Source organism: Nycticebus coucang, chromosome 10 (genome assembly GCF_027406575.1).
Source record: "Nycticebus coucang isolate mNycCou1 chromosome 10, mNycCou1.pri, whole genome shotgun sequence".
Taxonomy (NCBI): domain Eukaryota; kingdom Metazoa; phylum Chordata; class Mammalia; order Primates; family Lorisidae; genus Nycticebus; species Nycticebus coucang.
This window is the reverse complement of record NC_069789.1, coordinates 102,379,842-102,405,766: the sequence shown is the minus strand read 5'-3', so window position 1 is coordinate 102,405,766 and position 25,925 is coordinate 102,379,842. Positions and strand designations below refer to the sequence as shown.

The following is a 25,925-nucleotide window of genomic DNA, read 5'->3' as shown; positions in this document are numbered from 1 at the left end:
AAACTCTCCCACCTGAGACAGGTGCTGACTCAGACAATTGATATGGACCTTATGAACTGAGCCAATTGCCCAAGGACTAATCAAGTGGTGCCCTGACTGTGTGGTTGTAGGAAGGTTTGATTTTCCTTTTCCAATTGTTGCCTGTGGGGGGCAGGATGACTTAATTGCTGGCATTTCTCCACAGCTGAGACTTCAACCCATAGTAACTGTTTCACTAGGGTCGAACAGAGACCAGCTGAAAGCAAGACTAGCCCTCCAACACCAAACAGGTCCCCAGGTTCTCAGGCCATAGCACTGTACAGAGCTCTAGGGGGAAGATCAAATGGTGTAAAATAATCATGGGGCTGAATCAGCGAAAATACTCTGGTAATAAGAATAACCAGAATAGATCACCCCCCCCCAAGGAAAAATATGGCAGATATAGCTGAAGATCCCATTCATAAACAGCTGGGTGAGATGTCAGAAATCGAATTCAGAATTTGGATTGCAAACAAGATTAATAGAATGGAGAAAAATTTGGAATTAGAAATTCGAGGAGCAATTCAAAAGTCAAAATTAGAAATTCAAGGAAAAATTCAAAAGTTGTCTCAAGAATTCAACGAATTTAAAGACAAAACCACCAAAGATTTTGACGCACTGAAGCAATAATTTGCAGCCCTCAAAGATCTGAAAATTACAGTAGAATCCCTCAGTAACAGAGTGGAGCAAGCAGAACAAAGGATTTCTGACATTGAAGACAAAGCCTTTGAATGCTCCCAAACTCTCAAAGAGGAATAGAAATGGAGAGCAAAAACAGATTATTCTCTCAGAGAGCTCTGGGATAATTCGAAGAAGGCTAATATCCACCTCATTGGAATCCCTGAAACTGATGAAGTGGCCTCGCTGGGCACAGAGGCCCTTCTCCATGATATTATGAAAGAGAATTTTCCAGACATGCCAAGAGATTCTGAAATTCAGATAGCAGACAGTTTCAGAACCCCAGCAAGACTCAATCTGAATAATACATCCCCTAGGCATATCATAATTAACTTCACTAAAGTTAATATAAAGGAGAAAATTCTGAAAGCAGCCAGACGTAAGAAATCCATTACCTACAAAGGGAAGAATATTAGACTGACTGCAGATCTCTCTGCTGAAACTTTTCAAGCCAGAAGAGGATGGTAATTGACTTTTAATCTCCTAAAGCAAAACAACTTTCAACCCCAGATCCTGTATCCAGCTAAACTGAGTTTCATTTATCATGGAGAAATTAAATACTTTAATGACATTCACATGTTGAAGAAATTTGCCATAACCAAACCAGCTCTTCAAGATATTCTCAGACCTATCCTCCATAATGACCAGCCCAATCCTATACCACAAAAGTAACTCATTCAGAAACTTTTGATCAAACTCCAACTTCCACAGTGGCAAAAGGATTAAAAATGTCCACTGGAATTTCAAAAAACTCAATACCCAAATTTTTACCAGACTTATCAATATTTTCCATTAACATGAATGGCTTAAACTGTCCTCTAAAGAGGCACAGGTTAGCTGACTGGATACAAAAACTCAGGCCAGTTATTTGCTGCATACAAGAGTCACATCTTACCTTAAAAGATAAATATAGACCCAGGGTGAAAGGATGGTCATCCATATTGCAGGCAAATGGTAATCAGAAAAAAGCAGGTGTTGCAATTCTATTTGCAGACACAATAGGCTTTAAACCAAGAAAAGTAAGGAAGGATAAGAATGGTCACTTCATATTTGTTCTCATCACTCAATATGATGAGATTTCAATTATTAATATCTATGCACCCAACCAGAATGCACCTCAATTTATATGAGAAACTCTGACAGACATGAGCAACTTGGTTTCTTCCAGTTCCATAATAGTTGGAGATTTCAACACTCCTTTGGCAGTGTTGGATTGATCCTCCAATAAGAAGCTGAGCAAAGAAATTTTAGATTTAAACCTAACCATCCAACTTTTGGATTTAGTAGACATCTAAGAACATTTCATCCCAAGAAAACTGAATACACATACTTCTCATCAGCCCACGGAACATAGTGCAAAATCAATCACATCTTAGGTCACAAGTCTAACCTCAGTAAATTTAAAGGAATAGAAATTATTCCTTGCATCTTCTCGGACCACCATGGAATAAAAGTTGAACTCAGTAACAACAGGAATCTGCATACTCATACAAAAACATGGACGTTAAATAGCCTTATGCTGAATGATTGCTGGGTCGGAGATGAGATTAAGAAGGAAATTGCCAAATTTTTGGAACAAAATGACAATGAAGACATGAATTATCAGAACCTCTGGGATACTGCAAAGGCAGTCCTAAGAGGGAAATTTATAGCACTGCAAGCCTTCCTCAAGAGAACAGAAAGAGAGGAAGTTAACAACTTAATGGGACATCTCAAGCAACTGGAAAAGGAAGAACATTCCAACCCCAAACCTATAGAAGAAAAGAAACAACGAAAATTAGAGCAGAATTAAATGAAATTGAAAACGAAAGAATTATACAACAGATCAATAAATCAAAAAGTTGGTTTTTTGAAAAGGTCAATAAAACAGATAAACCTTTGGCTAACCTAACCGGGAAAAAAAGAGTAAAATCTCTAATCTCATCAATCAGAAATGACAAAGACGAAATAACAACAGACTCTTCAGAAATTCAAAAAATCCTTAATGAATATTACAATAAACTTTATTCTCAGAAATATGAAAATCTCAAGTAAATTGACCAATACTTGGAAGCACGTCACCTTCCAAGACTTAGCCAAAATCAAGTGGAATGTTGAACAGGCCAATATCAAGTTCTGAAATAGCATCAACCATACAAAATCTCCCTAAAAAGAAAAGCCTGGGACCAGATGGCTTCACATCAGAATTCTACCAAACCTTTAAAGAGGAACTAGTACCTATATTACTCAACCTGTTCCAAAATGTAGAAAAAGAAGGAAGACTACCCACCACGTTCTATAGAGCAAACATCACCCTGATCCCCAAACCAGGAAAAGACCCAACAAGAAAAGAAAATTATAGACCAATATCACTAATGAATATAGATGCAAAAATATTCAACAAGATCCTAACAAACAGAATCCAGCAACACATCAAACAAATTATACATCATGACCAAGTTGGTTTTATCCCAGGGACTCAAGGCTGGTTCAATATATGTAAATCTATAACTATAATCCAGCACATAAACAAATTAAAAAACAAAGACCATGTGATTCTCTCAATTGATGCAGAAAAAGCTTATATAATATTCAGCATCCCTTCATGATCAGAACACTTAAGAAAATTGGTATAGAAGGGACATTTCTTATATTGATAGAGGCCATCTACAGCAAACCCACAGCCAATATCATATTGAATGTAATTAAATTGAAATAATTTCCACTCAGATCAGGAACCAGACAAGGCTGCCCATTGACTCCACTGCTCTTTAACATTGTACACAGCTATGATTTAATAAAAATAAATAAATAAAAATAATAATAATAAAAAAATTAAAAAAAAACATTGTAATGAAAGTTTTAGCCATCACAATTAGGGAATAAAAGGCAATCAAGGGTGTCCTTATAGGGTCAGAAGAGATCAATCTTTTGCTCTTTGCAGATGATATGATTGTATACCTGGAAAACACTAGGGATTCTACTACAAAACACTTAGAAATGAACAAGGAATACAGCGGCATCTTAGGTTACAAAATCAACATTCATAAATTGGTAGCCTTTATATATACCAACAATAGTCAAGCTGAAAAAACAGTTAAGGATTGTATTCCATTCACAGTAGTGCCAAAGAAAATGAAATATTTGGGAGTTTATCTAACAAAGGATGTGAAAGATCTCTATAAAGAGAACTATGAAACTCTAAGAAAAGAAATAGCTGAAAATGTTAACAAATGGAAAAACATACCATGCTCGTAGCTGGAAAGAATCATTGTTAAAATGTCCATACTACCCAAAGCAATATACAATTTTAATGCAATCCCTATTAAAGCTCCACTGTCATACTTTAAAGATCTTGAAAAAATAATACTTCGTTTTATATGGAATCATAAAAAAACCTCAAATAGCCAATACATTACTCAGAAATAAAAACAAAGCAGGAGGAATCATGCTACCAGACCTCAGACTATACTATAAACTGATAGTGATCAAAACAGCATGGTATTGGCACAAAAACAGAGAAGTAGATGTCTGGAACAGAAGAGAGAACCAAGAGATCAATCCAGCTACTTACCATTATTTGATCTTTGACAAGTCAATTAAAAACATTCAGTGGGGAAAATATTCCCCACTTAACAAATGGTCCTGGGTGAACTGGCTGGCAACCTGTAGAAGACTGAAACTGGACCCACACCTTTCACCATTAACTAAGATAGACTCTCACTGGATCAAAGATTTAAACTTAAGACATGGAACTATAAAAATACTAGAAGAGAGTGCAGGCAAAACCCTTGAAGAAATTGGTTTGGGCGAGTATTTTATGAGGAGGACCCCCGGACAATTGAAGCAGCTTCAAAAATACACTACTGGGACCTGATCTAACTACAAATTTTCTGCACAGCCAAGAACACAGTAAGTAAAGTAAGCAAACAGCCCTCAGAATGGGAGAAGATATTTGCAGGTTATGTCTCTGACAAAGGTTTAATAACCAGAATCCACAGAGAACTCAAATGTATAAGCAAGAAAAGAACAAGTGATCCCATCGCAGGCTGGGCAAGGGACTTGAAGAGAAACTTCTCCAAAGAAGACAGGTGGATGGCCTACAGACGTATGAAAAAATGCTCATCATCTTTAATCATCAGAGAAATGCAAATCAAAACTACTTTGAGATATCATCCAACTACAGTAAGATTAGCCCATATCATAAAATCCCAAGACCAGAGATGTTAGTGTGTATGTGGAGAAAAGGGAACACTTCTACACTGCTGGTGGGAATGCCAATTAATACATTCCTTTTGGAAAGATGTATGGAGAACACTTAGAGATCTACAAATAGATCTTCCATTCAATCCTATAATTCCTCTACTAGGTATATACCCAGAAGACCAAAAATCACATTATAACAAAGATATTTGTACCAGAACATTTATTGCAGCCCAATTCATAATTGCTAAGTCATGGAAAAAGCCCAAGTGCCCACCGATCCACGAATGGATTAATAAATTGTGGTATATGTACACCATGGAATATTATCAGCCTTAAGGAAAGATGGAGACTTTACCTGTTTCATGTTTACATGGATGGAGCTGGAACATATTCTTCTTAGTGAAGTATCTCAAGAATGGAAAAAAAAGTATCCAATGTACTCATCCCTACTATGAAACTAATTTATGGCTTTCACATGAAAGCTATAACCCAGTTATAACCTAAGAATAGAGGGTAGGAGGAAAGGGAGGGAGGGAGGGGGGAGGTGGGCGGTGGAAGGGTGATTGGTGGGATTACACCTGTGGTGCATCTTACAAGGGTATATGTGAAACTTAGTAAATGTAGAATGTAAATGTCTTAACACAATAACTAAGAAAATGCCAGGAAGGCTATGTTAATCAGTGTGATGAAAATGTGTCAAATGGTCTATAAAACCAGTGTATGGTGCCCCATGATCGCATTAATGTACACAGCTATAATTTTATAATAATAAAAAAAGAAAAAGACCCCAAAATTTGAAGTTCAGAGAGTAGTTGAATAAAATTCATTTAATCACTAAAAAAAGAAAAGAAAAGAAAAGCTGTACTTTGCTACTTTACCCCTTTTATCCTTATAATAAATAGCATATAGTTTATAAAAGGCACCCACCAACAACCTATACAGAAATACTTGTCTCAAACATTAACCATGCCTGCTCAGCAAAGGACCTTTACAATAACACAAATTTCAGAGCAAGCAGCATAAAGCTGAGAACTTCCCAGAAGTCTTAAATTCATGGCATTGCTCATGTCTAGTTTTAGGAGGTGATGTTTTTAGTATATATTTTTAAAATCTTTTTAAGGGGGATTAGACAAATTTTCATGAGTCTAGAAATTTGGGGGAAAAGGTAAGAGAAAACTTGTCAGCCCCTTACTACTGTATCCCAGGTCTCAAGCCCTCTGCAGACTGGGGTTCCTCCTCATGGCTTAGACTGCTCAAGCTATACTAACCAAGGTAGGTGGATGCTGCTGAGGGTTCAGTTTCTTGGATCCAGGCCTCCTCATCCTCAGTGTCTCTACAGATCTGCTGCAGATGGAGTAGGTCAATGAGCTTCTTCTTCCGGGTGGCCAGTGGCTCTTTCAGAGTCTCAAACCGGGACACCAAGGACTCCTGCCTTGACCTTATGTCCCCAGAATCAGGATGGTCTATTTCTTCAAAATATGCAGCCAGGTCTGTGAGGGTGTCCACCTGATCCTAAGGGAAATAGAATGGGTATCAGGAAATTTTATCGCTCAGTGGGTAGCGATGGCAATTTGGTATGGAGGGAAGGGGGGCCTGGAAAAATCAGTCCCCATATGTACTGGACCCCTGTCTAATTCAGTGAAACAGGATGGAAGGGGTTGCTGCATGGAGGACCACCTCTTTCAACTGGGGACTGTTTATAGCAAAGCAGTTCTCCAAACACATTTTAGAAAGGACAAAATATTTGTACAATACACTAGGGAAATCAGAAAAATCAGAACTGCAGAGCTTTAATTAGGAGTATTGATAAACATGGGCCTGAAGAAAAAGAGTGGGAACCTTTTTTCACCTCAGCTCCCCTTCCATATTCTCTTTCTCTTTAAAATGAGACAGAACTGTAAATAAATGGAAACTTCTCAGGCTTAAGGTTGTTGCACAACACTAATAATACTTTTGTGATGAAACGTAGTGTTACAGAAACAAATGTCAGAATCTTCAAAAGATAAATGTAAAGGCATTGCCTGGGTCACTACCTAGTTTTCCCGGTTTTGGCTGTATCTGAGAAGGAAGGGATTCAAAAACAGGATTCTGAAGGATCTTTCTGGAAATAAAATTTCTGTTGCACGTGTATGTGTTGAAATAGATATAAGAGATACATTCCATCTTTCAGTGAGGTCAACTCTAACTGCCAGCCTGGCAGAAATCCAGTACTCAGAATTTTTGTTTGCCTGTTTTGCTTGGGTTTTAGGGGGCAGGGGAGGTAAATGAGTAGTTCTTCAAGTAGTGTAGGAACATTAGGTATTTAACTTTTTCTAGTTTGCTGTCCAGTGCTCAATCTATAAAGAGTTTGATCAATCTCTCCTCAGACTGGGGGGAAAAAATGGCTATCAATAACTTCTTAAAACATATATTGAACTTCTTCCTAAAAAATTAAAGCATCCATAAAGAATTAAAATTAAAATCTTCCACTAGCCAACTGTTCTCATTTCTTAGGACACTGGAAAACATTACTGCATAATAGAGTGATTTCCAAACATAAGCATTATCATTATTAGTATGGATCCACTATACTCTTTGAAAACCTCTGAAGTAGTGCAAGGTGCTACAGGCTGGGGCCAGAGAAGACCTGGCATTTTTTCCTCATCTGACAGTCTATTGCCATTTGATCTAGACAAAGTTCTTTCACAACCATAAAATTATTTTCATTGCTGTGAGCAACATGAGGAACTGTATTAAAGGGTCACTGCATTAGAAAGGTTGAGAACCACTGGGCTAGAGGATAGTCTCCAACTTTAACATTCCATATCTAAAATTTCCTTTCCAAGTATCATCTGTTAGGCTCTGCTCCCACTAGGAGAACCCATGCCTGGAGATCAGGGGCTCTATCTTTCCCAAATGAAACCATGTACTCCTGTTTCTTAATTGATTATACGCACAGTTCATCTTCCTCAAAATGTCCTTTCTTCTTTTCTTTAATAAAAAAGTAAACAAATCTTATCTTTTCCTCCTTTGAAACTCTGTTCCTCCACACAGATTTCAAAGCCTTCTTTTTATGATTTTCCTATCTGCAAGATTTGGACTTATTTAAAGCCCCATGAATCGATTCCTAAAAGTATAAAAGTGACTTTTTTTCCTGTTTTCTGTAGGTTATTCTTTCACATTTAATTCAGAATGATCGAGGAGAAGACAACATAAAAGTGTGTTTTAATTAGTGGAACTTTCAAGGGAACAGCAGAGTCATTTTTAAATACAAGGTAGGATTCTTAGGATGAGAAATTGTGTCACTGGGAGTGGATTTCCACTGAATTCTTCCAAAACTCACATACGGGATTCATGATCTAGAAACTTAGTGGATGGATCTATTTTAAATAACAGCCTGATGGGATGTTGGTGGACATGTTCCTGAAACTAGGAGCTTAGACTTCTGTCTCATAGTCTTGCCCTTTTGCTAGTTTTCTCTGTAACATTGGGAAAGTTGCTTTCCTTCTGTGGGTTTCAATTTTCTTTAAAAAAGTTGTAAGATTTAAAATAAAGTATTTTCAAACTTTGAATCACAAAATACACATATCAGAACAGGAAAAAGCAATTTTATCCCCAGCCCTTATTTTACAGATGAGGATATTGAGAAATAAAAAGGTAAAATGGACCTATCAAAAACCACAAAACTAAAAAGTGACACCATTATATATAAAACTCAGATTTCTGGATTGAGAGAAGAGTGCTAGGTTTAGAAGAGTCACCCAAGTCTTATGCTGCCCACAGAGTTCTGACAAAAGACCCTAAGCACTCAGGTCTCCTGGTGAGAGTGGAGGAGATACTAAGAAGAGGCCAACTAAAAATAAAAAACAACAAAAACCAAAAACTTTTACCTTTCATCCTTTGTTCTCTTAATAACAATTACCTATCATGGGTGTGCACAGAACACTTATGATTGCCTACAATTGGCCAAAAAGCTAACAGCAAACCTGGCGAGTAGCCACATCCGCCTCCAGGAGGTTGTGCTTCCTTAGTCTGTTCTGCACGTCAGCCAGGCCTTTTCCGTAGTCCTCGGAGGTGACCTGCCACCCCACTTCCTCCAGCCAGCGCTGCAAGTCTTCTGCATTGTTTTCAAATTGCAGCTGCTTGTTAGCTTCATGCAACTGGGTCCCTGAGAGAAGACATTCGTCACAAGACATTAAGTATCATAACTGCTCCTATCGGCACTGGAATCTACCTTCCCTTAAATTAGGAAGCAATATAATATTTTTACACTACAAAGAGAAAAATATAACTCTCTCACATGTGATTATATAAAAAGTCTATTTAAATTTGAATGGATTCCCAATGGTAAAATTGCTTTTGAATAGAATAATATTCTCAAAACAAAAATAAACAATCCCTGGTGAGGTATAGTTCTGTTGTGTCAGATTTTAACTATCTTTTGTGTCTTCATATATTACTTTTTACTCTCTATTCAGATCTCTTTTTCAAAGAAATTCAAACCCAACACTCTCTTTTTATGGGAAGCATACATAATATGTAATGTTGATTCAGTTTGAAATTTTTTATTTATTTATTTTTTTATTAAATCATAGCTGTGTACATTAGTATGATCATAATTTTGAAGTTTCTTTTTATAAACGCCTTTTTATGAATTTTGCTATCCTGCCCATAGTGTCCATCTTTCATTACAAACCATGCCCTAATTTTATTTTCCAGAAAATGTATTATTCATATTCTGTTTGGCTAAAGTCCTTATTATACGCTATAGGACCTTATAGCTATTATTTGCATTGTTTCTGCAAAGTGGTTACTGTATCTCCTGATGAGAAGTGGTCATGACATCTTATTGTTATGGCCAACTTGCATTTGTGTTTTCCTAATCCAAAAATCAGAAGGACATCCAAAAACATAAGTATGACATACCATTTTTGTAAACAGGGCAGAATCATGTTTCTAGGTTGATGTCCATAACAAGGGGTACATTGACAGAGAAAACTCATATCTGGTTAACTACCAACAATTGATTAATTTTCCAGAGTAAGAGCTGAGGTAAAATGTAAGTAGAGGCTTATATTTTATATTATATTCTTATATATATTTATATTTTATATATTTTATATTTATTTTATATATATTTATATTTTATATAAATATATAAAATTATATATAATAAAATATATATTATTATAAATAAAATAATATGTAATAATGATAAAATAAATAATATATTATATATAATTATTATACATATATATTTATTATATATAATAAAAATAATAAAATATATAATGAAATTATATATAATATATAATAAAATAAATTATGTCTATATAAATTTATATATATTTCTATAATATATTTATATAATTCATATATTTATATATAAATTTATATTTATATTTATAAATATTATTATATTTATATTCTTATATATATTTTATATTTATATTCTTCCCATATAAGAAGATGTGGTAATTTTTTAAAAAGTTTACAGCAGAGGCTGAACATGTTCACCTAGATGAAAAAAACATGTGATCAAGATCTATAAGAATTAGATATTATAGGAATATCACAAGTGATGCCAACAATCTTTTAATGTCTAATTTAATCACCCGAGCCATCCTGTCTTGTCTAGTTTATAGAACCAATATATGCGCGCTAAATTTAGGTACACTGCCATCACTACATTTATAGTTCATGAAGATATGTTCAAGGGAAAGAAAAAAAAAGTAAAAGAAAGTGAAGAAAACACGTGATTGCAAGAGGGACTTTAACTTTTAAATTATGTTAAAATTAGTGTGATAAGTTGAAGGTGGATTTTATAAACTTGTGTACCATCAAAAGGAAGACACAAGGAAACAAATGGGTAGCATCCTTTCTCAAAGAGGTCACCAGATAAATTTGTGGCAGGAAAGGTGAATGTGGTGGGTTTCAAATGTAAGAACTGGCCTTTCACCAAGACTCCTGCTTCTTACCTTTCTGTGCTGTAGCCTCTAACAGCTCCTTCCAGAGGCTGTCTACTTCATACAGACGAGTGGTCACGTTGTCAGCCGCATAGTGACCACCCTCAATCATCTCCTGCCCAGTTTTCTTTAAGTCATGGAGAAGGATCTCATTAGCTGCCAGTTCCTCTTCAAACACTTGCTGCTTTTGAACCCGGCTCTTCAAGTTCTGTGTATCCTAAGAAAAATAGAGGGGAAGAGAAAACATTACTCGAAGAGTGAGAGGAAGAAATTTTAAGGATAGGGGTTACTTCATACTACAAATCTTACTCTACTAAGAAGAGGATCCCAGGAAGGATTGCACTAGTCCAGTACTCAGAAAACTCCCATGACCAATATCTCCACCTACACGTGGCAGATTTTATTTGCACTGAGCCTGGATACTGCCTGAAGATCATTTTGAATATGACACTCCATGAACCCATTAAACCTCAGTGGGAGCTATCATGAGAGGTGAAAATTATTTTCCATCTCTTTCCAAGTACATGGGTCATTAATTCATTTGCCCAATATTTATTCAGTATACAATATAGCCAAAATTTCTTTAAAGAATGCAAACATGTGCAATCTAGTACCATGAAATAAAAGGTAGAGATAAGATGTTCATAGATCTATAAAGATATAAGAACAAAAGGATCAGAAGAACATATTTAAGACTAAATGATATCTAGGAAAGTAAAGAGACACTGGCTTAGAAATCAAGAGAATAATTCTAGCCTTGATGGCAAATGTCAATGTTTGTGGGTGTATATGTGTGCACATAATATTTTATATTATATAACATTTTTGAATGCCAAATATGTGTTCAGTACAACTCCAAGAAAGACATGTCTATGGCTCAGAGATAACTCAGGAATTTCCATAGTCACACTAACTAAAGTAAGAATGTAAGCCCAGGTTCACCTTCTCCAGAGTGCTTCTAAACTTTATGTTAAACCACCTTCTAAATAACTGGATAGCTTTGGCCAATTCACTTGCAAAACTAGATCATGGTTCCCTCATTTATAAAATAGGGAACAGTTGTCTTCCAGCCACAAAACTGTATCTCTATATTATATCAAACTTTTAGGATACTTTTGAATTACTACTAGCTTTCCAAATGAAATTAGACACAATATTTTCCTACTTTATAGGGCTCAAGGGGAGCAGATGATCTGATACAGGGAGAACAGCAGCTAGCAAGGATCATCCCTACCCTTCCTCCACTCTGTTAAGGATCACTGGAAGCCGTGTCAGAGGAAAGGGGTGAAGAATGGCAGAGGGTAACCAGAACCTAGATTTGTAACTGAATATATAGTCTTAGGGGAGTCATTACCCTCTTCTCAGCCCCTGTTTCTTCATCTATAAAATGCAGATCATCAGCTGAACACTGAAGTCCATTTGTCTCTAAGATTGTAATTCCACGAAACTAACTCCTAAAACACTTATCCATGGTCTGAAAACCCTGCCTACCTTGTAATCCTCATCATCTGCTAACTTTTTCTTTTTGTTAATCCAGTTCTTTAGGTCATCTGAATCTTGATACAATTGTTGCAAAAGCAAAGAATCCTCCAGCAATCTGCGTCGAATGGCAGCCCTCTCACGCAGGGCATCCCGCCGGGCCAGCAGCTGCAAAAACCATGAGCAAACTCACTGTTAGCAAAACCAGTTATGGGCTCATGAGATTCCATGCCCACTTGCTCAGCATACCCCCAGCAGTTTCCCTGACCCCTGTGCATAGGCAGGCAGAAGCTCTGGGCCCTTGGACATACCCCATCACGGATAGCAGCGATGTTCTTTGAATCATAATGATCGTTGTCAATCAATTTGGTTGCAGTCTTGTCTAATGTCTGAAAAAGAAATACAGTCGTTTTCCCACTGAGTAAGTGGTCAGAGTCGGATGCTTGTTTAAATATGAAGCATGACAACATTGGAGGGAACAAGTTAGAAGGTCAAAAGACCGAGGTCTTCATTCAGATTCCTCTTATAAATTAATTGCACTTCAAAATATACCTTAGGGATATCAATTACTTCCTCTGTGCCACAATATATACCAAGCTATGCTGAATGAGTTCATATGTCACTACAAGATAAATATTTGATCTAATCATAACTGCCAAGAGGAAGCACTATTAACAATACAGTCACGTCCAGTGGCACAAGTCTAACTTTCCATCTGTTTCCCTATCCATCTATTCTTCTATCATATAATTATCTGTATCCATATTTATATCTCCAGCAATGTGGGTAGAGCACTCAGAAATTTTTACATATATATCCCAAAGGAGCTTAGAATTAACTGGAATAGAAAAATCATCTAAAATAAATGATAGCACTTCATATGGAAATTATTTTATAGCGTTAGCCTTTATCCAATACAATTAAGCAGAAAGAACATGAATATGGATCAACAATGGAAAATATTAAGTTCCAGATTGAGTGAAGGTTAAGAAGACTTGGAATTTTTTGTTGTTGCTGCAGGGGTTGATGGCATGTTTGTGCAAGTGGGGAGGGGAAGTTAAGGTCAGCACCATGCTAGAAGATGGCCAAAGACATATAATAAGCTGGACCCATGAAGTCATTCTCACACTCCTCTGAGTCCTGCTTCTATATTGACAGGATTTCTGGACACTGTAAATTGAAGTTAATAGGAAAATAGTGTAGCAGCTTAGATAAGAAATACAAAGATGAAGAAATTCTATTAAGAAAAATATGAAGGAAAAGAGTAGATATTACTTACATATCTAGATATTACTAGAGAAGAGAAAACTGTAGTAAGATATTACTAGAGAGGAAAAAACAAATATAATCATGCACTGAATCTGGAAAAAAATGACCTGCCATCTCAGAAAACTTTCCTAACATGCTTTGTAGAATATGAAGTATATTAGTAAAAATGGGTATGATTCTTTTACTGGATGTTTTAATTGTTTTATTTTTCCTTTAAAGATAAGTATGATGTTTTACCTTTCACACTATATCAACATTTTACATGTTTAGAAAATTAAATCAAAGAGTTTAAAAGCACAAAGAAATACTACTAAGAATAAAACAAGGAGGTAACTTAATTAAGAATAATCCTCATGCTATGTTTAGTAGTTATAAGAGTGATTTTTTTTTCCTTCCTTCTTTTTTTCTGTACAAAGGCCCAGGTATTGTCTGAGGTGAGCTATACAAGCAGAAAGACAGTGCCCAGCCCAGGGCCCATTTCTTACAGTAATCTTCTCTTCTTGGGCAGTAAAGGCTTCCTCAAAGTCATCGTGCTTCTGAAGAAGGGCCTCTACACTGCCGAGTGAGTTTCCCAGATCCTCATTTTCCAGGAAGGCCTGTAGAGGACAGAAAGGCACATGCTGGCTGTGCTTCTTGAGTGAAGAACATTCTTTATGGAATATGTCTGAGACAAGGAGGAAGGAGGGAGAGAAGATGGCTGGAGAAAATGCAAGAATTAGCACAAACCAGGCAGTCAGTAGAGACTAGCCTCAAACAGTAGGAGCTTCAGGCCTCCCTCCTGATGTTCTCACACAATTTTCTTACCTATGTTTCTGAATCTATCCACATGGAATTTCCCCACCCAAACTAGTAACAATTTTCTCTTCTTGACCCCTCATCAATTTGATATTCATTTTGCCTTCTGTTCAGTTATGGTTAACGCCTCTCTGCTATGTACTTAAGTATTTTTATATGTATTTTTCCATGAGGGAATTGTAGAAGCCATATAGAAAGAGCCTATCATTTGTTCTTTGGATAGTTTTGTAGTTCCTGGGACAAATTCTGGCCCATAGAAGTGGTTATGAGGTGCTCTTAGTAGTCGTGAGGGTAGAAGAAATGATTCCTAGAGGCTGGCCGGAGCCCTCCCACTCTTACTTCTTGTCTACTCATCCAGCTGTCCACTTGTTCGCTGTCTCTGTAGAATAGATGCAAGTCCAAGCATTGCTCATACTGATGCTGACGCCTGTCCCACAGTTCCAGCAGGGTGGCCCAGTTGTTGGCAAGTATTGCCATCTATGGAAGGGAGAAGACAATGGATCAGAAAGGTCATATATGTTACTCTACATTAATTGAGTATCTAATAAATACAAAGCCATGTAATGGAAACAAAAATGAAAAAGAAAATAGTTTTTTCTTTTAAGGTTTCAACATCTAAGCACATAATTTTAGCACAGTAAAAATGGAACAAATGCCATGAAAGAGGTAACAATATGTTTAATATGTATAAAGGAAGAAGGAAAGACTAATTCTGGTAAGAACAACCAGAGAGAAGAAGTCCAGGAAAACCTGGGAAGTCTTATACCAAACAGACTGTAGGTAGCGAGGACTGGGAGCAGGCAGCAGGACTAGAGGGGAACATGATGCTGTGATAAAATACTGTAGGAACTCCAAGTAATTGTTAGATTGTACAATGTGCTCTAGAAAAAAGTGCAGTGTCTAAAACAAGGTGGACACTTAATGAAATTCATAAAGCACTTACAATGTCAGATTGAGTACTCTACAGTTTATTCTGAAAAACAATTAGAATAATCAAGGAAAGAGAAAAGAGACATTCTCAAATCCATAAAAAAGTCTTTGTTTCTGCCCAAGAATCTGCCCAGGAAATTCCAATATAGGATAGCTGTTTCTGCTTCTGTGTTAACTCTATCAAAAAAACAAAACAAAGCAAAACAAAAACAAAAACAAACAAAAAAACAGCACAAGTTCTGAGAATCCCAGGATAATAGGTTTTCAAGGACTTAGGGCTCTGCTACTCCTCTGGCAGAAATGTATTACTAATAAAAACCTATTTTATGAAAATACGGTTTTCATAAAAACTCTACTCCACAGAGTTCTGGTAGAATATAAAACATAGTTATCTTAATCTCACCTATTGCACAGTGCTACAGGCTATGCCTGGCATCAAGTGAGATGGTGGCCTAAAGTGGCCTATAGATTATTACTATCATCCCAAGGAATCCCTGGACTTGGTGACTGGAGCAAAATCTCTCTGGGTCAGGGGGCTGAAGCAAGGCACTGTGATCCAGGAGCTTAGAAAGACGGCAAACCTGATGTCTTTGTTCAGTTGTAATTGTTGAGTATTTAAAATTTTCCTAATAATTTATGTGAATTTGAAAAATACAGACACAGAAAAATCAGCATAATTTGGGGTTGTATAGAGGACAGAAGAAAAGGTACAGGTGTCATCCATGTTCCAGGCACTGTGCTAAGTGTATAGGGGACCCACAGGTGATTAGGTGCAGTCCTTATGGAATTACAATCTAGAAATGAGCATATGTCAAAAGGTGTCAAAAGGCAAAATGGTACACAGGTTTCCTACTAGGTAGACATCAGAGGGCTGGTGAATTAAAAACTTAGTTTTCTGTCATACTTTAAAGACCTAGAAAAATTAGTACTTCGTTTTATATGGAAACAGAAAAAACCTCAAATAGCCAAGACATTACTCAGAAATAAAAACAAATCAGGAGGAATCATGCTTCCAGAGTTCAGATAATACTATAAATCAATAGTGATCAAAACAGCGTGGTACTAGCACAAAAATAGAGAGGTAGATGTATGGAATAGAATTGAAGACCAAGAGGTGAACCCAGACACTTATCATCATTTGATTTTTGATAAGCCTATCAAAATATAAATTGGGGGAAAGATTCCCTATTCAATAAATGGTGTTAGGTGAATTGGCTGGCGACCTGTAAAAGGCTGAAACTGGACCCACAGCTTTCTCCTCTAACAAATTTGACTCTCACTGGTTAAAGGACTTAAACTTAAGACATGAAACTATAAAAATTCTTAGAGAAAGTGCAGGGGAAATGCTTGAAAAAATTGGCCTGGAAGAAAAAATTGTCCTGGAAGAATACTTTATGAGGAGGACACCCTGGGCAATTGAAGCAACATCAGAAATACATTACTGGGATCTGATCAAATTAAAAAGCTTCTGCACTGCCAAGAACACACCAAGTAAAGCAAACAGACAGCCCTCAGAATGAGAGAGGATTTTTGCAGGTTATATTTCCAACAAAGGTCTAATAACCATAATACACAGAGAACTCAAACTTATTACTATGAAAAAAATAAGTGATCCCATTTGATTGTGGGCAAGAGACATGAACAGAAGCTTCTTTGAAGAAGACAGTCACGTGGTCTACAGACACCGAAAAAATGCTCATCATCTTTAATCATCAGAGAAATTCAAACCAAAACTACTCTGAGATACCATCTAACTCCAGTAAGAGTAGCCCACATCACAAAATCCCAAAACAACAGATGTTGGCGTGGATGTGGAGAAGAGAGAACACTTCTGCACTGCTGGTGGGAATGCAAGCTAGTGTGTTCCTTTTGGAAGTAAGTTTGGAAAACACTCAGGGATCTAAATGTAGACCTGCCATTTGATCCTGCAATTCCCCTTCTAGGTATATATCCAAAGGACCAAAAATCATTTGACAATAAAGATATTTGCACCACATTGTTCATTGCAGCTCAATTTATAATTGCCAAGTCATGGAAGAAGCCCAAGTGCCCATCGACCCATGAATGGATTAATAAATTGTGGTATATGTATACCATGGAATACTATGCAGCAGTAAAAAAGTGGAGACTTTACCTCTTTTATGTTTACATGGATGGAGCTGGAAAATATTCTTAGTAAAGTATCTCAGGAATGGGAAAAAAAATATCCAATGTACTCAGTACTACTGTGAAACCAATTTATAATCACTCATACTTGCATATGAAAAATGAAATACAACTTTAGCCTAGGATGAAGGAGGGGAGGGGAGGAGGGTAGGTTGATAGAGGGAGGGATAGTAGGGGGACCACACCTATGGAGTGCATTGCAAGTACATGTTGGATCTATCAGGTGTACAAAACAAATGTCTTAATGCTGTAATTGGGTAAATGAGGTGAAAGCCATGTTGATAAGTAGGATGCAATCCCTCCAATTTGTACAAATAATCAACACATCAATCTCATAATGGCATAAATGTATTTATGATCTATGTACAAATGACTTAATAAAAAATAAAAATAAATAAATAAAAACTTAGTTTTGAGTAAGCACACATCATATCCCAAGAATTTCAAGTAACTCAATTTGCCTAAAACAGTACAGTTAGTCCTCCACATCTGTGGGTTACATATCTGTGGCTTCAACTGATGATGGATAGAGAATATTTGAAAAAAAAAATTGCATCTGAAGAACATGGTCATTATCATTACTCCCTAAACAATATGGTGCAACAACTATTTATGGGACATTTACATTGCCTTAGGCATTATAAATCTATACATTATTTAAAGCATGCAGGAGGATGAACATAGGTTATATACAAATATTAATTATTTTATATCAGGGACTTAAGCACCCATGGATTTTGGCATCCCAGGGAGGTATTCAAACGAATTCCCCATGGATTGGAATGACGGATGACTGTATGTGAAAGGGAGCAACATAAAGTTGGATGCATATTATTAACATGTTTAGATGACTTCTATCCTCCTCCCATGCAGAGATTATCATATTTCTTTGTCATTAAGTGAGGACTAAATATGTGATTGAAATTTTAACAAACTCTGTTAAACTACATTACCTTCTCCCGAACTTCATCAGAGGCTTCATGATTGGCGTCCAGGAGGGCTTGACCAGTCTCATCAGCAGATTGAAATCTGTCATCGTAAGAGTCAATCTCGTGCTGTTGGCCATAAGACACATTTCAAAAAAGCAGCAAGAAACCTTTTGGCATTCCTGGCATGGAATTAATCCTCATCCCCTGGTCCTGTGGGGGGGCTGTTCCTTTCTACCTTGTGCTGCTGATGCCTGTCCAGCAGGACCTCCCCGCCAGCCACATCTGCAGGCAGCTCATCGGCATTGATCAGATCAGTCTTCTCCTTCATCCAGCCCGAGAGCTCATCAAAATCAGATGAGAACCGCTGGTACCTGTGTGAAAGGTAGGGTAAAGGTCTCTGAACAAAGAGGTGGGGCTGAGTTGAACTAAGACATGCTCCTCGCCCTAATCCTAGCCCTCCCTGCACCCTAGTTCTTCCTGTCACTCACAGTCTAGGTCCTCTAGTGGTACAGGTTGTAAGCCTTCCACACCAGGTTGCATATTCCTAGGGTAGGTGTGTCATGGTGTGATATGACACATGGGAATTACTTCTCTATCACTACAAGGTCATACCTACCACACAGGTATTCGAAATGAAATAAAGTACTCATAGCAGCCAGTAAATAAACACATGTTGTGTTAGTAACAGGAAGCACACTGTAGGGATGGGGGACTAGAATTAGGGTTAGGATTCCTCATGTATATCAGGTCACCTTAAATCCTGTTATTAATAATGAAAAACAAAATTTGAAAAAATGGCTACTTATTCCAAAAAATTAAATGCACGCGATTTGATTTTTAAATCATAGCTATAAGGTAAACAGTAGCTTCTGGTTAAAGACTAATCACAAGGATGGGTGGAGGGAGGGTAATTGGTGGGACCACACCTGTGGCGCATCTTACAAGGGTACATGTGAAATTTACTAAGTGTAGAATATAAATGTCTTAACACAATAACTAAGAAAATGCCATGAAGGCTATGTTAACCAGTTTGATGAAAATATGTCAAATTGTATATAAAACCAGCACATTGTACCCCATGATTGCATTAATGTACACAGCTATGATTTAATAAAAAAAGAAAAGAAAAAAAAGAAATTGTTTTTTTAATAAACTTTTAACCCACATTCATAAAATAATAATGGAGTTGTTCTGATGCTCTTCAGTTTGAAAATTTATTTCAGCTCCTTAACTAGAACCAGGATTTTGAGATGTTTCTTCTGCTGCTTGTCCAGCATTATGAGCCTCTCCACAGCAACATGAGAATATGCAAGCAGGGAAGACAGGTGGATGCGGGTGAGTGGAGGTGTCATGCTGAGTATAGCATACCCCCTTTCTATAGGGCATGCGCCCCAACACCCCCAGTGGAAGCCTGACTCTCAGTGTAGTATTGAACCCTGTCTTACCTATACTATGTTTATGTGCCTATGACAAAGTTTGATAGCACAGTAAGAAATTAACAGCATTAACCAATAATAAAATAGAACAATTAAGTAAAGTTAAGTATTATTTGAAGACAAACACTGCTACATCACAACGGCGGATTTGGTGATTGACTAATGGGCCGGGTGGGATGCAGCATAACAGCGAGAGAGTTCATCATGCTACTTAAAATTATGCACAATTTAAAGCTCATGAATTGTTCATTTCTGGAATTTTCCATTTACTATTTTCAGACTGCAGTTGACCTTGGGCAACTAAAACCATAGATAAGTGGGGACTGCCGTGTTGTATCAGTCTGCAAAACACTTTCTTAGGTAAACCGAATCGTTTGCCTCTACTGAGGAGGCAGCGGAGAGGATCCCCTCGCTATCTTATTATACTCCCTTCGCTATTAGTTCTGTTTTTCATGTTAACACCTGCACCCTGTAGAGAAGACAGAGCCATAGGAGGAGGAAATTCCCACCAATAAGAAGCCTGCAGTTTGGCATATCTGCTGGTAGCCAAGGCCCGGATGCGCTCCCAGTTGGAGACCAGATCTTCTTTCATCTGCTGGATCTCAGGTGCATCTGAAGGATGGGAAAGCTTAAGCTTGTCTGCTTTGGCACATAGCTCCTTCACCTTTGGAATGGAAGAAAAAGTACCCAATGTACTTACCCTTATTATGAAACTAGTGTAGGACCTTCACATGAAAGCTATAACCCAGTTACAACCTAAGAATAGGGAGAAAGGGGAAAGGGAGGGGAGGGAGTGGGGAGGGACAGAGGGAGGGGGAAGGAGGGGGATTGAGGGGGATTAATGGGATTACACCTGCGGTGCATCTTACAAGGGTATATGTGAATCCTAGTAAATGTGGAATGTGAAGGTCTTAGCAAAATAACTAAGAAAATGCTACAAAAGCTATGTTAACTAGTGTGATGAAAATGTGTCAAACGATCTATGAACCAAGTGTATGGTGCCCCACGATCATACTAATGTACACAGCTATGGTTTAATAAAAATAAATAAATAAATAAATAAAATTAAAAAAAAAAAGAAAAAAAAGAAACCTAATAGGAAATTCAAGCATTCTGACTCCTTTTGGCAAAGATTTGTGAAAGAAATATAGAAAAACAATCACATATACCCTTGTAAGATGCCCCATGATCGCATTAATGCACACAGCTATGATTTAATAAAAAAGAAAAATAAAAAGAAAAACAATCACATGACTAACAATAACTTATAAATATGTTTATATCGATGTATTTATATTAATATACAGATACTAATATACTCCATTAATAATTACATTTTATGGAGTACTTTATCTCTCATTGTGCTAAGCACTTTACATGTATTTTCTTATTGTAGATTCTTCCTTTAATAATAGTATGAGGTAGTAATTATTCTTATTTCTCTTTTATATGAAAACTAAGAGGTAAAGTATTTATTTGCTCAAAGTCATTCAACTAGAAGGGTCATAGCAAGGATTTGACCTAAGTTGTTCCTTCACCATCTCAATACCATTTCCCTAATTATTACTGTGGGAGTCAGAAAGACTTTTCTGCTAAGACTAAGAAAATTCCAGGAATAGCAGACTATTTTAAGCACAGTCCCTGAGTAGGAGGGTTATTAGGGCAAAGTGTGGATATAGATGACTTTCCACGTGTTACTACCCCTTTTCATAATAATCCACTGTAATCGGACCTTATCTAGGGTGTGGGATTTCATTACTTTATTCACTAAATTATGGGATTTTATCGTGCATCATTAGGGAAAAAGACCAAAAACTAAAACAAAAATGAGGAAGAATGAAAGAAGTAGAAAGGTGGAAGTTTGCAGAGACTGTGTACGGGGACAGGGCTGTAATTTAAGCACAGTGAGAGTCTGTCTTTCTGTGGGCTGACTCCACTGTGGGCACTCGAGAGTGACTGTTCTCAGTTATAGCTGAAGTTGTGAGGGAGGAAGGAAAGGGTGGGAATCATTCAAGAAGTTAGGCCTGTTCCAAGCTCTGGTGTGCCTGTGCCCACTCCCTCTAGCATTGAAAAGGGGAAATCTAAAGGTGGGTTTGGCTGTTGTCTTGGAATTTATTACAAAAGGAAAAGAAGAAAATACTTTTCTGATCTCCTGAGTGCAGAAGAAAAAGAAACAGGTTTCAGCTGCGACAGAAAAAAGCATTGATAGATGAAAGGAAAGACTCTCTGGCCATAGGATAAATTTTACCAGGTGAGATTAGGGAACCATCAGTGGAGGTATCCATTTTTTGTTTTTAAATCATGAAATAGATCAGAAAAATATCATAGAATACAATTCATGTATGTATAATTTGAATAAAGATAATTTAAATAAAAATAAGGAGTATCCAGTATCTACGTGTGAGTTAGGAACCAGAATAAAGAAGTATAAATTTCAGTGCCACAGAATTTCTCTTTCATTGAAAAGAGATATTTATTTTTATTTTTTATTTCAAATTAATATGAGGGTACAAATTTTTCGATTACATTGTTCTGACTTCCAAGGTAAAGTTCCAGTTGTAAGAGAACCCCTCACCCAGGGGGCATAGTATACATACATGCATTGTGGCCATTAGGTGAGATCTCACTAAATGCCCTCCCTCCTTCTGTTGATGCAAAGAGAATTTATTGTGCCCCCTGGAGGTATGGTGCTAGGCAAGATGACCATCACATGCTTCTCCTATCTCCAGGGCAACCATTCCTCTGATAGTGGCTTACCTTGTCGTTCATGACTGCAAGGTTCCTCTCAAGTCCCTTGTGACTGTGAAACAGTGCCTCAGAGCTAACAAGATCCTGACCATAATCCTCAGAGGTGAGTAGAGGCTCCTTCTCCTTGATCCATTGGATGGCTTCAGTCACATCCCTATCAGACATTGGCAAGAGTTCCAACCAAAGAAGAAGAAGGCAGGCCGTGAGGGGGAACAGGGTAACAGAGCACATGGCAAGGACCCCCCAAGTTCACCCTAGAGCCATTACATTGCCTTCCTACATACTTGCAAAAAGTAACAGAATATGTTCTTGCTTAATAGTTAGTTTCATTGAGATATTAGGAACATGGACCTCCTGACAGTTAAGCTTCCAGAGACACTTAGCATATCTGGGTCAGCTCTCTATGAGGGCTATTCTTCTTCCCAAACCCACCTTCCACCACACTCTAGTTCTCAGTCTGCTTTTCTCGCCTCTGCAGAGCTTCCACAGCTGAATCACCAGGGCTGTGCTGTCTTTGAATTGCTTTGGGTTCCAATCTTCATAGTATTGCCTTGTCTACCTTCTCCCTTGCTGTCTCAGAGGCAAGCACTTTGGCTGACCACTAATTGCTAGCAAGAGTACAAACAAACTAATACAAATAACAAAAATAATGCTATTTTAAAGTTTTCTGGAAAGCAATGGCCAGATTCATACCGTTTGAACCGCTGGAGGTCTGCAGCCTCGGACAAGGTTCTCCGTCTCTGCAGAGCCAGGCCGTGGAGACGCTCCCAGGCAGCATTCACGTCATCCTGTTTAGACTTAATCAAGGGCATCTGAGGATGGTTCTCCTGAGAGAGAAAACCAACAGTGCAGTTACAAAAAGATGAGCCTACATAAAAATCATTTAAGCACTTCTTGTTTTACACTAGTTCATCCTTTGATAGAAGTGGAAACTGACCATTATAGCTAGACACTGAAAACCACTGTCTCCCTGCACCCTACCTCTCACCTGAAGCACATCACCAAAACTTAGAAAGCCAGCAGGCCAGATATTGTTTCCAGTGCCCACAGCCCTGGACCAGCATATTAGCACAGGCTGCTGATGTTGTTTTCAAGGCTCTACCTGGTTGCTCTCTGCCAAATCCCCTGAAATTCCTGGTAACCACCAAGAAGAGAAAAATTCCCTTTCTGAAATATGAGTTAATTTTCTCAAACTCTAGTACTGTGATTCTTCACTTTTTTGTGTTCCTAACACCTCTGAGAATCCAAAGAAAGCTATTTCTCTTCCCAGAATTAGAGACACATACTTATACATACAATTTTGCCGAAAATTCTAGGCATTTTTGCAAACCATCAGAAGAGATACGTGAATACTAGATTAAGCTGGTAGCAGCAGCCTGTTTTGATATTTGGCAATTTTGAAGAGTTCTCATTGGCCCATCTCCCTATTCTTCCTGTCCTCAGATCTTCCCATTTCCATTCCTATTCCCAGGCCTCTCAGACAGAATTTTCTACTTTCTCCTTCTTAAGTGTACAGTTCTTTCTGCTATGGCAGTGTAAGTGTAGGCCATCCTCCAAAAAAACAGAAGAAATACTTTGTGTTGAATTCTTTCTGTGTAGATTTCAAAAAAAAAAGACCATGACATTTTGCCACTTCTCCCTTCACGAGGTGGAATCGGTCTCCTCAAGTCCTGGATCTGGAATGGCCTTTGCCTTCTGTGCCAAAAAATGTGCCAGAAGTGGCTTTCTGGGGGCTCCAGCACCTAGGCCTTAGGAAGGCTCAGAACACCAGCTTGTAAAGAAGCATTGTCTACTGGATGGTGAGAAACTGCACAGAGGAAGCTTTCATCATCCTAATCAGGGCTCCTGACCTAGAAAGAAGCCCCAGTTTTATCCTCAACTCCAGCTGAGGTACCTAATAACTTCAGCCACATGGGAACACTGGGCATCAGGAGAACGCCCCAGCTGAGCAGCTCAAACATGTGACTCACTGAATTAGGAACAGATACGACGTTTGTTGTTTTCAGTTAGAAATTAATAGATAACAACAAAAGAAAAAGTGGTTGAGGAAGAAAATGTAGGGACCATAGGAAATACAGACTAAAATAATTAGAAAAACATTAAGTTATTTTTCTTACTCAGCATTCATTCATCCTAAAATATTGGTTCTATCAATACAGAATGATCATTCTCACTATAGACCTGCAATCATAATAAAACCATAAATGGAAAAGCACAATATAGCAGACTACTGGAGTTTATTTTATATATGTATTTTGTATAAGTACATATATATGTGTATACGTATATATCTGTATATATACATACATGCACAAAAGGTGCCAAAAATTGTATACATATTTTAAGAAAGAAAGAAGCTGCATTTAAATTGCAATATTTAATATCTACTGATAACAAAAGATGAGTACAAGTCATGTTTGAATACTTCTTATAATTGCAGAAGTCAAGCATCTCTTGAGTATTACAACTGGCCTCCTCGTTTTCCTGATACACTTGAGTTATTTTTTCCCACACTGAGTCTTTTCTCAGGGATTACAAACATCTTTAAATATTTTCTAAAGTAAATAAAAGTAATTCTACCTCCTTTCCCCTTCTCCCCACACCAAAATAATCATGCATAATGATATTATGTATATATGATAACCCAACATTATTTTATATTCTCTCCTACTTTAATCTTGCTCCTTTTTATGAAGAAATTGCCCCATAAATACTAATACTTCCTGATACAAAAGCTTTATTTTTTTATTTTATTTTATTTTATTTTATTTAATTTTATTTTATTTTTGGGGATTCATTGAGGGTACAATAAGCCAGGTTACACTGATTGCAATTGTTAGGCAAAGTCCCTCTTGCAATCATGTCTTGCCCCCATAAAGTGTGACACACACCAAGGCCCCACCCCCCTCCCTCCATCCCTCTTTCTGCTTTTCCTCCCCCTCATAACCTTAATTGTCATTAATTGTCCTCATATCAAAATTGAGTACATAGGATTCATGCTTCTACATTCTTGTGATGCTTTACTAAGAATAATGTCTTCCACTTCCATCCAGGTTAATACGAAGGATGTAAAGTCTCCATTTTTTTTAATGGCTGAATAGTATTCCATGGTATACATATACCACAGCTTGTTAATCCATTCCTGGGTTGGTGGGCATTTAGGCTGTTTCCACATTTTGGTGATTGTAAATTGAGCTGCAATAAACAGGTACAAGTGTCCTTATGATAAAAGGATTTTTTTCCTTCTGGATAGATGCCCAGTAATGGGATTGCAGGATCAAATGGGAGGTCTAGGTTGAGTGCTTTGAGGTTTCTCCATACTTCCTTCCAGAAAGGTTGTACTAGTT

General features: G+C 37.4%; 1 protein-coding gene across 1 annotated transcript in view; it reads right to left on the bottom strand.

Moving 5' to 3' along the window:
- SPTA1 (spectrin alpha, erythrocytic 1) overlaps positions 1-25,925 on the bottom strand; it is an 89,878-nt gene that overhangs the window by 51,821 nt on the left and 12,132 nt on the right. The window contains exons 6-17 of the mRNA XM_053607951.1: positions 23,272-23,405; positions 22,588-22,732; positions 20,340-20,494; positions 18,630-18,765; positions 18,419-18,520; positions 14,709-14,846; positions 14,060-14,170; positions 12,617-12,694; positions 12,318-12,473; positions 10,839-11,043; positions 8,847-9,028; positions 6,150-6,393 (exon numbers count right to left, since the gene is read on the bottom strand). Coding sequence (XP_053463926.1) covers positions 6,150-6,393; positions 8,847-9,028; positions 10,839-11,043; positions 12,318-12,473; positions 12,617-12,694; positions 14,060-14,170; positions 14,709-14,846; positions 18,419-18,520; positions 18,630-18,765; positions 20,340-20,494; positions 22,588-22,732; positions 23,272-23,405 — 1,786 coding nt within the window. The remainder of the gene's footprint in view (positions 1-6,149; positions 6,394-8,846; positions 9,029-10,838; positions 11,044-12,317; positions 12,474-12,616; positions 12,695-14,059; positions 14,171-14,708; positions 14,847-18,418; positions 18,521-18,629; positions 18,766-20,339; positions 20,495-22,587; positions 22,733-23,271; positions 23,406-25,925) is intronic.